The 15,857-nt window shown below is 43.2% G+C and overlaps 1 protein-coding gene across 4 annotated transcripts in view; it reads left to right on the top strand.

Moving 5' to 3' along the window:
• The window catches only part of MAD1L1 (mitotic arrest deficient 1 like 1), a 352,355-nt gene that overhangs the window by 159,672 nt on the left and 176,826 nt on the right, over positions 1–15,857 (top strand). For all 4 annotated transcript variants that reach the window (XM_066561061.1, XM_066561059.1, XM_066561060.1 and 1 more), the window contains exon 13: positions 12,630–12,686. In XM_066561061.1, coding sequence (XP_066417158.1) covers positions 12,630–12,686 — 57 coding nt within the window. The remainder of the gene's footprint in view (positions 1–12,629; positions 12,687–15,857) is intronic.

Here is a 15,857-nt window from a genome sequence, read left to right as displayed (position 1 = left end):
CTTTTTAGTTTTCTTGCTTTATTTATGATTTTTGCTGGAGCCTCTACAGTGTGCCTAAATTCCATTGGGATTTATTTATTTTGAATAAATTCTCAGATAAAAGTAGAAGGGTTTTGTTCCTCTTCTTAGAAGTTACAGGAGCATGACCATGGTGTGCAAGGATGTTTGATTTTATTTGAGGGTATTTCACAGCTTTTTTTTTTTCTTCCAGTTGGAATCTTGGAGGATTTTTTTCCTTTTTCAGTGTAAGCAATGTCTTTGGCTAGAGAACCTCTGGTTTTGTTCCTTCCAGTCTTTTTCCCTTAAACTTCAGGCAAAATCTGCCTTTAATCTCTTGGTAGTACAAACCTGATGGGGTAAAATATTGTACCTGGAAATTATGACTGTCCATGTGGCCTTGCAAAGTTCATGTTTTCTTTGAGCTTTGGTTTCTGGTTTTATTGAGCAGCTTGGTGCTAATCTGCTTCAGCCCTTCACGGGGATTATTCTGGTCTATCCCAAACAACGAGGCAGGAGCTGTGGGTGAGGCCCTTGTACCACACAGGGGAGAGGTTGCTTGAGACCCACATTGATAAACTCAGCCTGAGGTGTGGAGCACTGCCAGGGTTTCTGAAGTGTCTGCAGGAAAGCTGGGGGCCACTGATTTATGGAGTACCTGGAAATGGAAGGGCTACACTTCTCCTTCAAGGGAAGGAGATCTTTGGTGTGAGGAGGTCTGTGTTGGGAGAAGATACTTGGCAATTTTCTTCTAATATTGCAAATCACTCGTAGAGATGAAGGTTGTTTTTGCTTTCCCAAAACAGATTTAAAAAGAAAATACTGTTTGAAACTGGTCTCTGCATTTGCCAGAGCCTCTGCAAAAAGGTGCTAGCAGCAGTAGCTGTGCAGGTTTGGGGTTTTCCCCCTTTTTTGTTCTCCCCTCACTGCCCTTTGATTTTATGCCATGATACCCTGGCAGGACAAGCAGGATGAGGCCAAGTCATCTGGAAGGCTAACCCAGAAAACAGATATAAAATTCCAAAAGAAATTCCTGCTTGGCCTCAAACATGAATTTTCTGTGTCAGAGTCTCTGCTAACCTTGCCTTGGTGCAAATGGTACAGGAAAATGAAGGTACAGGCTAAAGAAGGACAATTATTCTGTTTGTTTTTCCATCTCACTGCCCATGATAGGATTTGATTCTATGCTCTGAACCCTCCTAGGTCAGTTGTGTTTAGAGCAGCCAGCACAGATCAGCTGTGCTAAGCACACTGACATTTGGAAATCCCTGTCTGGAAGGGGAATTGAGCAATGAGCTTCTGCTAATTATAATAGCTATGTTTAAAATGGGATGTTTGCTTTATTCAGCAAAATCCAACTATGCACCCAGACTAGAGGCTGGAAATGCTCTGGCAGCAGAGGAGACAGGTCCTCAACACACACATTGCCAGGGTGGAAGCAAGGGCAAGGCAAGCACTGCTTTGTCAGAGCAAACATTGCACAGTCTTGTCCTGGGGGTGGATGTTGTTACCTAGCAACTTCCAAGAGCGTTTGAAATTTGTTGGAGCCCCTCCGAGGCTCAGGCACTCTCCCCACTGTTCTGCTGGATGCCAAAACCACTCTGGCTGTAATTTCCCAAGCCAAGGATGGTGCTGGCTGAAACCCCTCCTTGACCTTTATTTGAGCTGGGACAACCTATGTAGTAGGGCTGAGAACTAGAACAGAAACCAAGCTTGATTCGAGTTAACAAAAAAAATTTGATTTAAACACTGATCTTCACTTCCCAGCGTTTCCTGGCTGGCTCACAACACAAGGTTGTACAAGGAAGTGTGCCCACATGCCTGAGGGCTCCTGTTGGGAGTGTGTTTGTGGGGTTAGCAGATATCACAGCAGATGCCACAGGGACAGAGCTCCCAGCACCATTAAAATGTCTTTTCTGGGCTATCACCATCATCACCAGCCTTGGGCAGCTCAAAGGAAGGCACTGGCCCACTCAGGAGTGTAATGTCAGTGAGAGCTGCTCAGTAGCCTTGTTTTAGCAGTTAAAAGATTATCAAAAGTGACTATGATATTAATGGACTTGAATATGAACACTATAGCCGTGCCACTGATTAATTTATGATAGTCTTTGTTTCATCCAGCTATGACCACAGACCATCTTTTTGGGCCCTCATCCATACCCCACACCCCCTTCCTCACTTTCACTTGGGACAGAGGCTTTCCACCCATACTGCTTTTGTCTGAATTTTTATTCAGATTCTGGCTGTATTGTAAGCCTTTTTTAACTCTCCCAAGTGCTGGTGTTCCCTTCAGAGACACTGGCCATCCACTCCTCTCTTCAGAAGCACTGACACCCTAAGGCCATGGGCTGTAGAGCCCTCTCCTTTCTTGGCAAACAGGAACATTTTCCAGGTATTCAACTGTCAGCTCAGTGGAAAGAAAATGTTGCTTTATGGTTGGTAGACTTGACAATAACTCTTTATCCCTTGAAATTAAAAGTGACACGCTCACATAAATCATTATAACAGTGCTGTGTGCCAACACAGTGCCTGGGTCCAGAGGAGTTAGGAGATGACAGTGAATTGGGGTGAATACCCTTATTCTTGACTTTGAGAAGTGCAGTGACAATGAATCACTCCTGGTGATGAGATGCAGCACTGCTGACTCATCGGGCTGAAATTAGAAGGGCTTTTTTAGGTAGAGCTGTAATTCCACCATTTTTTTCTGATGAATGGATAAGAATGAACATTTTTGATGGCTAATTTACAGATTTCATGAATTAGATGTGGTTTCTTTCCCTCCAGCTATCAAACCTAGTTGGAGGTAACCTGATGGGGAGAACTTAGATCCAGGGAGGTTGTCCTGGCAAAAATGCACAGGAAGGAGTTGACAGTTTAATAGATGCTGGGTGTCACATTGCCACCACTTCTAGTTTTTGAGATTTCCTTTTTCTGGATTTGGTGAGTGCTGATGTTTGCTTTCATCAAGAGAAAGCTTTGAAGCCTGAATTCATTCTGCTGATAACCTAAGGGATGAACAAAAAAAAAAGCAAATAAATGAGCTGGGCTTAAAATTTCACCAGAAAATTAAACAAATGCACAAACATTTGTTCCTCCCTACTTCAACCAGCTTCTTTATTGCATCTAATGGCAAAGGATTCTGTTCCCATTAGCTGCTCTGTGTGTCTTCTGTTTGTCTCTCACTCTCCCAGTTCCAGGAATGTTAATATAACATTGTGCTCACCAGATCCCAGAATTGCTTACAGTACCTGTTTCAGATCACCTAAACAGTGATGAATTACCAGATTCCCAGATGTGCTTCATCCCTTTCAGGATTGGGTGCTGATGTCCCTTCATTTCACCTTTAGAGATTTGACCACAGCACAGTGAAATTAATTCTCCTTAGTGTCCTCCAGATACTTTGTATTTCTTTGCCCATTTGCTATTTCCCTGTCCAATGGGCTGGTACTCTCTTAATGGTTTTGAGTTTCACTAATATATTAATATGTTTTACTCCTGGCAAGAGATTTGCAGCTGACCCTCAATACACAAATTTTATCTTTCTGCTGTTGGGTTAAAACTTTTGGTGAGGAGTAGCAAAAGAGAAGAGGCTTCCTGCTACATCTTCACACTCAGCTGCTTCTCCGAGGCCACAAAGAGAATTTTAGTGGCAGAGGCTTCTCTGATGGGTGTTCCAGTGATGGGGACTGACTCCTTAGGAGGGTCCATCAGCATCCCACAGTCACTTGTGTGTGTCCTGGAGATGCTGTGCTGGCCGACTGCATCATGCTGGAAGCAATTGGCTTGGCAGAGTTTCATCAGTCAGGCTGCCCTTTGCTGTTGAGGAAGCAGCTGCAAACTCACATTTTTTGTTTGGCACTGTATTCTCTCCCCAGGGGACTGCAGCACCGTTTGATTAGGATAGGGGGAAGGAGACCTATTACAAAAGTAGATTGTTCCCAGCAGAGCTGTACTAATCTTCTGGTCTCTGTGCTCCTTCTTAGCAAGGTGCTGAATAAAAACATCAAGGGAAAACAGCAGGAGAGAGGAATCTCTGGGGTGTTGCCCCACAGCCTCACCTCACCCTCAGCTGCAGTAAAACAACAAATGAACATTCTTGTTTTGAGAGGTTTTTGCAAAACTAAGGTGGTTTTGTTACCTGAGCCCACTATTTTCCTGCCTCATTTTTAACTGTTTCAGCCTGGCACGGGGCTGTCCAATCTCTAGGGACTCATCCTTTCCTGGATAGAAAGTTCTGCGTTTTTCCATCTCCCAGTTTGCTTCTCTTCCTTCCCTGGCAGCATCTGTCTGAGAGATTATGTGAACAGTGTTGATGGAGTAGATTTAGAGAAGTTCAAGGTCTTTCTCCAAGTTTTACATTTTATTGCAACTTTGAAGGTCACCTTTGCTTTGAGGATCAGGGAGATGAGGCTGCCACCTCTGAACGTGTTGGTGCTGGACTTCTGCACTTATTCTGGTGCTTAATCCTTTTAGTGCTGCGGCCCATCAGGTGTGGTTTGTGTCAATAGTGGCACCTTGTGCTCAGAGATTATCCTTTTTCAAAGGTTTTGGAAGGGTGTTACAGAGTCAGTATTATCTTTAGGTTAGAGAGGGAGAGAAAAGGAGTTTCAGAGTTTAGTGCTTTGCCCCACATCTCAGTTGTTAGGCAGAGTAAGAACAAAAGCCAGGTTTCTGCTGCAGGACTGTGCACCTTACTTTAAGTTAGATCAAGTATTTGCCAGGAATAAGGATGTGGGCAATTTTGGCTTGGAATCCTGTCTTCATCTCATATCAGTTGCTTCACGATCACTTTGTTAACACCCTTTTCTCATAGTCTAACCAGGCAGAGTTTGGGGTTATTTCATTATATTAAGCTTACTGTCAAGTGTTCTTGACATTATAAGTGACTCTGTCTCTTAAAGAGAAGGAGAGAGATTGGTCTGTCCTTGAGACTCAAGAGCTAGAGAAAGGTGTGGCTATTATCCCCTTGTCCAGTAAATCTTGATAAAGTGTTGACAGGAGCCCATATCTTTGCTAGGGGAGATGTTTTCCCTTTGTCTTCAGTAATTATAGCCATGACTTTGGCGATTTTTCAATTTGCAGTTTCATTTTTTTGCTCAGTGCCCAAGAGCTCTGCTTTATTTCTCCCTGATTTTGGTAACCAGCTGCTCTTTGTGTCTCACTGGGGGGCGGCATTTCTCTGCACAAATCCAGTACTAAACTGGTTTCCAGAGAAGGAGCAGCTCTTGTTTTTTTTGGTGGAAAACACTCTCACTGCTCTGGACAAAGCAGTGGCCTTCAGTCCCTGGGTGTTGTGGTTTGCTGTGATGCCCAGGAGCAGGAGTCCCTGAAGATGTGGCACATCTGGCTCACAGGCATTCTCATTTCCTGTGTTTCCTGTCCTTGCTTGGGGTAAAATTAAGGACTAAATTACATGGAAAACTGGATAAGCTGTGGCCTGAGACACATGCTTTTCATTGAGCTGCAAGCCTATCCTCATAAATTATATCAGTAAGTAATGGTCTCTGCTTTGCCTATTGCAGCTTTTCTGCAAGTCGGAGTGAGTGTGGTTTCACTGAATTTAAATTTCTGAAACACATTCAGAAGTTGTTGGGAAATTTTCCTCTTCACTTTCACATCAGACTGAGCCCCCTGCCACCTCCAATCCAGCTCCTGTGAGATAACGTGGTGTTCTGGATGCTTTTGAGACAGCAGCAGAGTTTATTTGTAGCTCTTCTTTCCCACCTTATAAAGGATGTGCATTTGATTTTATAACCAGGAGAACTTTCTTCAGAACAGCAAAAAGGAGCCTGTAAAGGAGCAAGGAAATTATTTAGCAATGGCTGGTACTAAACTGTCTTCTTGATTGTGATCTCAACTGATGCAGTTTTGTGATAGATTGGCAATTTCAACTACAAAGCATCAAAAAACATTAAATTAGAAATGGCCAGTTAGTTCAGAGTAATTCTGTAGTGCAGTTCAGAGGTGCAGAAACAATCCTGCTCTGCTGCCTTTGGACAATAATGGGGTGCAGTGGGTTGAAGGCCACAAGTGTTGGCTGGCATGAGATAAATGGATATCTGACTTTGAAGTAAACAGGGAAATGCCTGCATGAACTGCTGAAAGCTGAATCCCATGGGTGAGATTCCAGATTGAACACTAATGAAAATTTAATTTCAGTTCTCACAGTATTTTAATATGCAGGATCACAATATGCAAATAAAGTGAAGTCTGACTGCAAGTGGCTGATGAGTTACTTCTGCTCAGTCTCTGCCACCCCCAGAAGTAATCTGTCTGTGGCTTTGGTGAAATCAAAGTTTTCCTTCTGTTTTCCCCACAAGCCAGAGCCTCATTCTTTGCTGAGAGGTAATTAGTGACTGCAAAGTTCTCTTCAAATTGTTCTCATCCTATTCCTGTGTTGTTCCATGTAACTCATCAGCATGGTGCTTGTGTTCCTACATTGGATTGAATTCTAATTGTTGCAGTCAGTGTTTTCCTTATCAGAACTGTCCTGGGAGTGCTGCCATGTTTTCAAGTTTCCTTCTGTATTTCAGCCGCAGCTTCAATGCACTTTATTTGCTTTGTGTCTCCTGAATCTGATAGAAAAAAGGTGATACTGTGCTTTTTTTTTCCTTTTCTTCCCTCTTCCCCAGCTATGGCACCAGATAAGATGTGCTGGCTTGGGCACTGTAGAGGTCATACCACACTTTAGCCACACACTCAAGCTTGAGCCAAGAGGCTTCATCTTGTGTCTTCTGTTGTGAGTGATCAGAGAAATAAGTGCCTGTGAAATTACCCAGGGAATGGGGAGCAGCCAGCACAAGGAAACTGAAGTGAATTGGCATGTTGGAACATACAAGATTCCCTATTTCTGTGATCGGCAGCAGATATATCCTTGTAAATTTAAATTGTGTGTTAGCTTTCTCAAAGAGGAGAAGCAAGAATTTATCTTAGAAGTTAATTAATTTGAAATAGCTGGTAATTAACATTATACCTAAATTTGCCAATTATCACACTTGACTTGGATTTGCATACAACTGTTGCATATAAAATATTTCTAAGGGTATCTTGGGCTTCAGTGAGCTGTAAAAATGCCAATTTTTTGCAGCTGTGTTCCAGCTCTTCCAGGGAAAGCCTCTTCCTCCTCCCCTTCCCTGCAGAGGTGCTGCCCTTCCAACAAGTGGCCTTCCTTTTGGGGACTCTCATTGGGATTTCTAGCTCTGAAAGCACAATCCCAGAATAGGCAGCTGTGTATGTTCTCAGGTATTTCCCCCTGATGAGAAAGAATAAAAATTGCTCTTTCTAATTTGAGGTAGTGAATGTGCAGCTTGTTTCTCTCCCTTGTAGAGTACCAGCGTTGTACTAATGTGACTGTTATGATAATCATGTTTTTTGATGAAAGCATAAGACTAAAATGATATTTCCCAATGAAGGTTGTTTTGATTTATTCCCTGTATGCAGCACGCCTAATTTTGCTTCCCAAACTCTTTGAAGCAAGCTTTTATTTTATGGTGCTGGCTGTTGCCACTGCTGTGCTGTACCTGTGAGCTATTTAATGTGCCACATCGAGGAGTAAATTAATGCAGGTCCACAAAGAGAACACTTCGATTTGCTAATTGCTTGTAGAGCAGAGGGTATTGTTTTGTGTAGAGAAAGACTGTTCATTAGAGACTGAGTAGTTAATTTTTCCCTACAAATGGGGCTCACTTTTGAGCTGCCTGCCCATCATTCAGGGCAGCCAGCTCAGCATCAGCCTCCAGAGGGGAGTGGGGGGCTCTGGATGCAGTCAGTTGAACAACTGCATTGTCACCACCAGATTGCTTCAGTTTCATTCATTAAACCCTCCCTGACCAGCCTCCTCCAGTGCTGTCAGTGAAGGCTGACTTCTGGAAGGTACAGAAGAGAAATTATTGATTCAGGGAAGCAAGTTAAGCAATTCAGAAATGTCTCCTTGGAGCTGAGTTGGTTCCTCTCCTTGGAAACCTGCTCCTCTTTCAGCCCAAGCTGCAGATTCCCAGTGAGGCTGGAGCACAGGTTCTTCTCTTGCTGCCACTCTCTTTTGAGGATGACAATCCACTGACAGTAGATTAGACTATGTTGTCATGTAAGATGAATATTTTGAATTGACAAACCTTTTTTTGAAAGCTTAAAGTAATTGACTGAGTACTCGAGAGGATTTTTTTCCCTGCTTCACAACTTGATTTTCCATTACCTGGTTGTGCTGCCTTCAGTGGGTGAATTGCAGTGTATTTTTATATCTGATTCCTAATATTTGTTTGCATATCAGGTTTCTTAATGCTTGAGCTCAGTGATCTATGGGAATTTAACATGTGTCTTAAGTAAAGAGAATTTCCTTGGAGCTCTGAGTTAACATTTATGCATAGCCTGAAAATTCAACACGGAAGTCTATCCTATGGAGAGATTGCTGAGGTACCAAGGTGGATACGATCAATTGAAAAGACCCTAACACAGAGCTGAGCTACTCAGAGAATCATGGAGTGGTTTGGGTTGGAAAAATCATCTTTCTGTGGGCAGGGATACCTTCTTAGATGAGGTTGTTCAGAGATCCATCCAACCTGGCCTTGGGCACTTCCAGGGCTGGGACAGCCACGGCTTCTCTGGGCACGCTGTGCCAGGGCCTGCCCACCCTCACAGGGAGGATTGTTTACTAATGTCTAATCTAAGCCTACTCTTCTCCAGGTGGAAGCCATTCCCCCTTTGTAGGAGCATCAGGGGGTAGGACAGTCAGGATGGATGGAGAGCAGAGATCTCTGAAGGCAGATCTCTGGAACTTGTGGTTTATTGCAAAGAGCCTGGGTGCAGGGCCCTGCTGGGAGCTGCCAGCCTCAGCTCAGAGCAGGCCTGAGAGAGGGAGAGAGAGGTAAAGAGAGAGAAGGTGAGAGCGTGGTAAAGAGGATGAGAGAGAGTGAGGTTCCCCTTACAATACAATAAATCTTCTCCTCTGTTGAATATTCTAATTCTCACTAACCAATCTAGTACAATATACAAATCCTATTGCATTTCCATACAGCCTGTAAGACTCATTACATTGCCATACTGTGTTACATTTTAAACCCTAAAAACTCCTCTTTGGGCCCTTCTGCCAAGCTGTAGGGTCTGCTCTGACCCTTGGGCCTGTCTGCAAGCAGAGGGTGTTGTTCCATCAAAAGGAGATTACCTTCAGCTGGCCACACCATTATTTTCCAGTTGTTCAGTAACTAAGGTATCTCAAAGCTTGCTTTCATTTCAATCTCGCTTATAGTTTCCATATTCTTAAACTCTTTTGCCAGGCAATCATATTTTTAAGGCTTTCCTGTTTCATCTTCCCCAACACCCCTTGTCCTGTCACTACCTGGATGGCTTTTCCCAGAGCAGAGCTCTGAGGTGGGACTGGCAAAGAGCTCCAGCATCTGCTGGGCCCCCTGAATGGCCCACATCCAACCCTCTTGCTTTCCTTGTCTGCATGTGGCCAGGGATGGCTGCACCCAGGAACCAGCAGTTCATTCCTGACAAGATACATTCCAAGAAACAACATAACTGGGTTTTTTTCAGATCTTTCCTGGCAAATGCCTGGGGAGAGGGAGCAGGGGCTGAGCAGGTGCCAGGCTCCACTCCAGGGCCCTCTGCAGCTCCTGGCAGCTCCTCCCCAGCACTCTGATTAAGTGAGATGTGGGGCTAAGTTCACAGCCTAATTTCTCCTTCATAATTAAAAATGCGTGCATCTGTCATGCTGCTGGTGATTAGTTTGTATTTTCTTGTGGCCTAGAAGGAATATGGCAGTGAATCACTTGGCCAGCAGCTGTCCTCCAACAGCTGAGGGAGGTTCAATATTTGATTTAAGCTAATAAAAAGTCTGGGATAGGGCTGATGTTTACAAACTGGACGTGATAAAGCATCCAGATCAGCTGTATCACAGCCTGGCAAGTGCAGGCATTGGGGACCCTGCTGAAAATTTAGGCTTTGTCTGGAGCTTCCCCAGCTGTCTGAATAGGGGGACAGGGAGTGGGAGGGTCCCTGCTCTGGACTCTGAGTGCATCCCACAGCATCAGCCAGCTGGGGAAGCCTCCTGGTTTCCAGTTTTGTCGTTGTAACAGCTCTCACTGCATTAAATATGTCCCTTTTGCTCTTCTGTGAGAGTTGCAGTCAAACCATGATGTTTAAAAATCTTTTAATCTTCATAAATCATTTCTTCCAGCAGTCTGGTAAGTTTAGTAGCTGCTCTCTGAATTCCCACTAGTTACTGACTCTTTCCCTTTGAGATGAGCTGCCTAGAAATGAATGCAATGAAGAAAACCTACTTTGTGATTTAGTTCTTATCTGATTGCTTCTCCAAATCATATTGATCTGCTGTTGTTGTGATGCTGGCTTGGACTTGCTGTCCAGGGTTCTGTGTCTCTGTTGGCATAGCACCCTGAAATGGTTATTTTCCCCAAGCCATATTATATCCAAGATAAATTATGGCATATTTCCCACTTGTATTTTCAATTTTCCCCATCCCTTTATATTATTTCTCTCTTGCCTAAAAGGTTTTTCCAGCCTTTTCCTGAAGTAAAATGTGTTGGAGTCTTTGCTATCCTTTTCTTCTGACTTTTATGGAGGTATTATGCTTTAAAATGCTCCTATACCCATCCAGTTAAGCAGGCTCCTAGGGTACTGTGACCTTGGTGTTATAAATAAAAATATTTACACTGTGAGGGTGACCAAAGCTTGGCACAGTGTGATGGGTTGATCCAGGTGCCCACCAAAACCACAGGGGATTGAGCTTTGAGGGGATTCCCACTCTTCCAGGGTGGGTTACTCTGTGATTCCAGAGGAGTCTGTGTGAACAGGAGGCTGAACAGAGACTTGATCCTCAAATTCAGGACTGGCAGCTACTGTTAGAAAAGACATGATTTTAATGTCATTTTAAATTAAGTAATTCTTACAGGTGGTTTAGAATAGGCTAGTGGTTCCCATCTAAAGGTCATCTTCATACAGAGAAAGCTAATAAATATACAGAACGGTTGGAGTAGTTTGTAATCAAAAATATTGTCAGTCTTGTGGTGTTTTGCAGAGTTTATGCCATCATCTCTCCTAAATAACCTCTCTAAGGTCTTGTTTTCTAATTCTTCCCCAAGCAACTCCTGGCTCCAGCCTGCTCCCTTGTACCTGCTTCAGCAGCCGTAGGGAAAAGTCTTTCCCAGGTGTCTGCAGATTTACAGTTCCCTGATGTTTCCACATCAAGCCTGGTGATCCTTTCATTTGCTCTCTTCCCTTGCCTGTCCAGGCACCCCAGTTTGGGTTGGGGCTGGCATCTCCTGCAGTGTTTAATGAGTGTGTTTCATTCTCCTGTGCCAGGTCCCAGGCTTGTGTTAAAACCCTTTTCATCCTGTTTCAGTGTCTCTCCCTCAAATAATGTCACATCATCCCCAGCCCTGCACAGCAAGAGGCTGAAACTTTTTCAGTTTCTGCTGAGCTCTGGGGCCAGGGAAATTTGGAACTGTTTGCTTGTTTGTTGGCAAAATGGAACTTCTGCTGTGCTGAACCCTTAGACTGTATTTTTTAAATTTAATTATTTGCTTGCATTTCAGTGCTGTTAGCCTCCAAAGCTGAATGTTTTGCTTTTCATTGTAATAAACTGCTTGCTGTTTGTCTCTGGTTTGGATGTGGCACTCAAAAGGCTCATTTCATATGTGGTGGGAAGTTGAGAGACTCCAGAGGATTTTAATGAATATTTGCTTGAAATGACATGAATCAGTTTGTAGGAAAGTTGTTTTTACTTCTTTTATTTGTTTACATTGGTTTTTTGCTAGGCAGAGAAAGGCTGATTGCAGCCTAGCAGAGTGTTAGAAAATCAAGGATGTGGGAAGTAATAGCATTCACATATTATGTGTGGCTTCTCTTAACTGTCTCCTAAATACCCATTTGGTTTAAAATCCTTTTTCATAAACAAAACTCTGTAAAAGATCCTTTTCTGAGTCAAGTTCCTGTTTCCCCTTAGATTATGCCAGGATAACCAAAGGTATTTCTACTCTGGTTTGAGATTCTTTACATTTCAAATTTCCCTTTTAAAAAGTAGAAATGCTGTATTGAGATATTTTCTCATGGAAATTCAAGAGGTTTATGTTAAAGAGCAGATTTTCTTGATGTTTTCCCACAGCATTTTGGAAGGCTGTGGGAAGAAACCTAACCCTGGACCCCAGAAATTCACAGAACATTTTCTATGAAGTTAGCTTGAAACACACACTCCTCTCAGGAGCTATGGAGCTAAACCTCCTCTTCTTCAAAGTTAAACTGGGCAAGACTGGGTGGGTTTTAGACCACTCTTTCTGCAGCTTCACAGCAATGGAGTGGAGGCACAGTTCTGGCTGGACCATGGGATTGAAATTTGGGCTGGCTCATCTTGTGGCATCTCTGTAATAAACCTGGTTTTTCTTGTGCACGTAGACTTCAGGCTCTTTGGGATAGGACTGTCTCATGGCATGGGATGCTGATAGGACAGAACAAGATCAAATACTTAGAATTCCTTCTGAATCCCATGAAAATCCTGGTGCCATATGTGATGTTTTTGGGGGGGGAGAGTGGGTCAGGGAGGGGGTCTTATTAAACTTCCAAAATTACATCCTAGACTTAATTTCCTTTTGTATTTTTCTCCCTGTCTTTTTGTCTTGAAGGCTCAGCTGTCTCAGGTTCTGGAAGAAGTGGGAAACCACAAGCAAAGAGCAGAGATAGTAAGTGTTCAATTTTTTCTTTTTCCCCTGGTTGTTTTACAGAGCAGCAATATGCAAAGTTCAGTTCATTTAAACAGTGGATCAGTTCCAAATATTCAGAAATGAACAGCAAATAAACATTGCAAAAATTGTGTTGCTGCTGCCAGTCTTGGCACTCCCTGTCTCCATGCTCACCTGGAAAAAGTGTTGGATGAGATTTAGTGGTCTGTCTTCCTTTTTCTGGCAATTCCTTTTCTCCTCAGCAGTTCTAGATCAGAAGCAAGCATTTAATTTCATACTGAATTAGCTCCTTTCTTTGGGGGCCTTTGATTCAGTCTCAAGTGTTCAAAGAACAGGCAGATGAGATACAAGAGAATTACCACAAACTATTTTTTTATAATATCTGTTAATTTTCTGCTGGATTCGTCTATTTTATTGGCACTTCCCTCAAGGACCAAAAACAATGAAAGGACACAAAACCAGGTAGCAGGGAGGTTTATATTCAGTTTCATGACTTGAATATGATTTTTATACTCAGGAATAAACGAGGTGTCAGTGTTAAGCTATATGTGAACTGATATTTTTGCTAATGGATGAACTCTGGGATTCCTGCAACTTTTCCTAGTCACAAGGAAAACCTGAGCAGTATCCAAGATGCAGAGACTCATTCTGTAGATGTGATTAATTTTATTACTAATATAAAAACAAGCCTGCAGCACTGGCTAGTAAGTAGGTGCTAAACAGACATCTGTTCTAAAATCCAAATCATAAACTAGAGTGCCAACACAGGTCTTTTTAGACTTGTGCTGAGCTCTAGTAGGGCACTGAAGGGCAGGATGAGGTGCCCCTACTGTGCTATTAATGGGTTGCCATACGTCTCCTAAAATCTTTTTTTAAATTTGTGCCTCTTGCTGTTTCAACATCAGATTTTCCATCGTGAGAGCGTTAATTGATTCCGGTTCTGGGGTGGTCTCACGATGTGGGCAAACATTTTTGTATGCCCAGCTGCTTTCTGTGGTGACACAGGCCACAGCTGATATTTCCAAAGAAAACTGAATTAATCCTATTTACCAGCTGATCTCATTATGTGCTGCCTTGTAACAGTTTCAAATTCTATACAATCAATTTGGTGTTGTGCTCACTGGATGTATCAGAGGAAAAACTTGCTGTTATGTTTTAAATGTTCTGATGTTATGGAGTTGGGTTTTTTTAACATTTAAAAGTTTTTCTTTTGGGCTCATTAAGCCTGCTTTTTGACTTGTTTGCCTTCAAAAATTTCTTGTGTTAAGTGGGCTAGCGGAAGGCTGGAGAAGCTGGAACTTCCAGTGTTAAAGCATTAATTGGTGTTGTGCATCATCCATCAGAGGATGAAGCTGCAGTCAGTGTTCAGTGCCTATTCCCAAGGGTTTCTCAGTGGAAAACTGCTGCTCTTGTGATCTTCCAGTAACTCTTACATCAGCCTCCCATGAACAGGCTGTTTCCTGGGGTGCTTTAACCATGGATTGCAGATTGTGAGGTGTGGGCTTTATTCAGCAGCTTGAATTTATTCTGTAAATACAAGAGAATTGATTCATACAGAAGAAAAGAGATCCTTTTTTTTCCCATATTTTCCCTTTTTGAGGGAAAACCTGACAGTATAGCTCCTTTTCACTGGTGGTAGATGGTTCTTCTGCACCCCCAGTCAAAAGCTCCCTGGTAGGAAAAGTTGTTGTCACTTTGTGTCTTCTGCAGTGGTGATGGTGACTGAGGTCTGTCCCCTTTGGATGGGGCTGTTCCATAGCTGCCTGCCACAGGCTCCTGTGGATATGCCACCAGCCCCACTCTCCTCCTGCCATCCAGCAAAATGCTCTTTATGTGGTTTTTCTTTCCCCCCCCCTCTCCAGATCAGTGTCTCACCTGCCTGGCCTGATTTTTGACTCCTTTAAATTTGATGCTTCAGCAAAATTATTTGTCTGGTTTGGGTAGCTGGTCTCTCACCTTCCTTTTCATCCCTTTCACCTGTGAGCCTCCAGCCCCACTTTGATGCTGAGCTGGGAATGCTGAAGGGCTTGTCCTGCTCTGGGTGCTGACACATGTGGATATTGCTTTTCATCAGCTCTTCTGCAAACAGGCTCTGAGTGAAATGGAACAAACACCTGTCAGGTGCAGGTGTTTGGGACAATCACCTTCTGGGACAAACCTCTGTGCAGGTGACACCTCTGCTGCCACCCCAAAGAGTTCTGATGGCTCTGCCACCCTCCCTGGGGCACAGAGCTGGGTCTGGCCCCAGGGCACTGGCTGATATCACCTCACTGAGAGAACCAAGCACTTCTTTCTATCAGTGGGGGCATCTCTGGTGCCCTGGTCAATGATTTACATTGCAATTTTTTACATGTATTTAAAAGTACAATACTCGTGGGATAAGTCTGATGGGATCATGGCCTCAATACAACAGTATCTGCACATTCAGGGCCTCTCCTCTGAGGACAAGCTCAGGGAATTGTGCCCCCAGGGACAATGGCACAGGAAGGGTGGTGTGTGTGTGTGATAAGGAGCCCTGTGCTAGGCCAGGTCCTGCTAGAGGAAAATGGGATGCCAGTGAAATGGAGGGGCTGTTCTCACTGCTCCAGTGCAGGGATTCTTTGCTTGTCAACTGAAAGTGAGCGTGCTACTGAAGGAACAACAAAAAAGGAAATTTAAATGTCTTCAGTTAATTGCAGTTGACAAGACAAAGGCAGTTTGACTTTCCAGTATTAATTAGCAAACCCATACTAATTAGCTTGTATAAGCACAATTCATGCCTCTTTCCCTAAATGCAATTAATATTGCAACTGAGGACTGGGCTGTGCCTCTGTATCATTAACATACTTTGCCCTAATTAGACAAGGCCAGTAGTGGCTGGAGAAATGAGTTTGTGATTGCAACCATAAAAAACCCTCTAATATTTTATATCCTTCAGGGAACTTGAACCTAGAATTTATTTTTTGATTTAAGAAAAATTACCCTTATCATTGTGCTATGTAATTAACAATGAAACTTTGATTTTCCTCTCCCTCTAACCCTTCACTTATTTATTTTTGGGTTTTTTTCTCACAGTTTAAGCTTGTTCATACTGTAAGGGAACAGTGTATGCCCATAAGACACATAAGAGTCACCACTCTTAATAGGGCTCAGGTCACTGAGCTGAGAGATCCATGGGGTTTTTCTCTCTTT

This window comes from Molothrus aeneus, chromosome 16 (genome assembly GCF_037042795.1).
Source record: "Molothrus aeneus isolate 106 chromosome 16, BPBGC_Maene_1.0, whole genome shotgun sequence".
Lineage (NCBI taxonomy): Eukaryota > Metazoa > Chordata > Aves > Passeriformes > Icteridae > Molothrus > Molothrus aeneus.
This window is presented reverse-complemented; position numbering and strand designations above follow the sequence as displayed.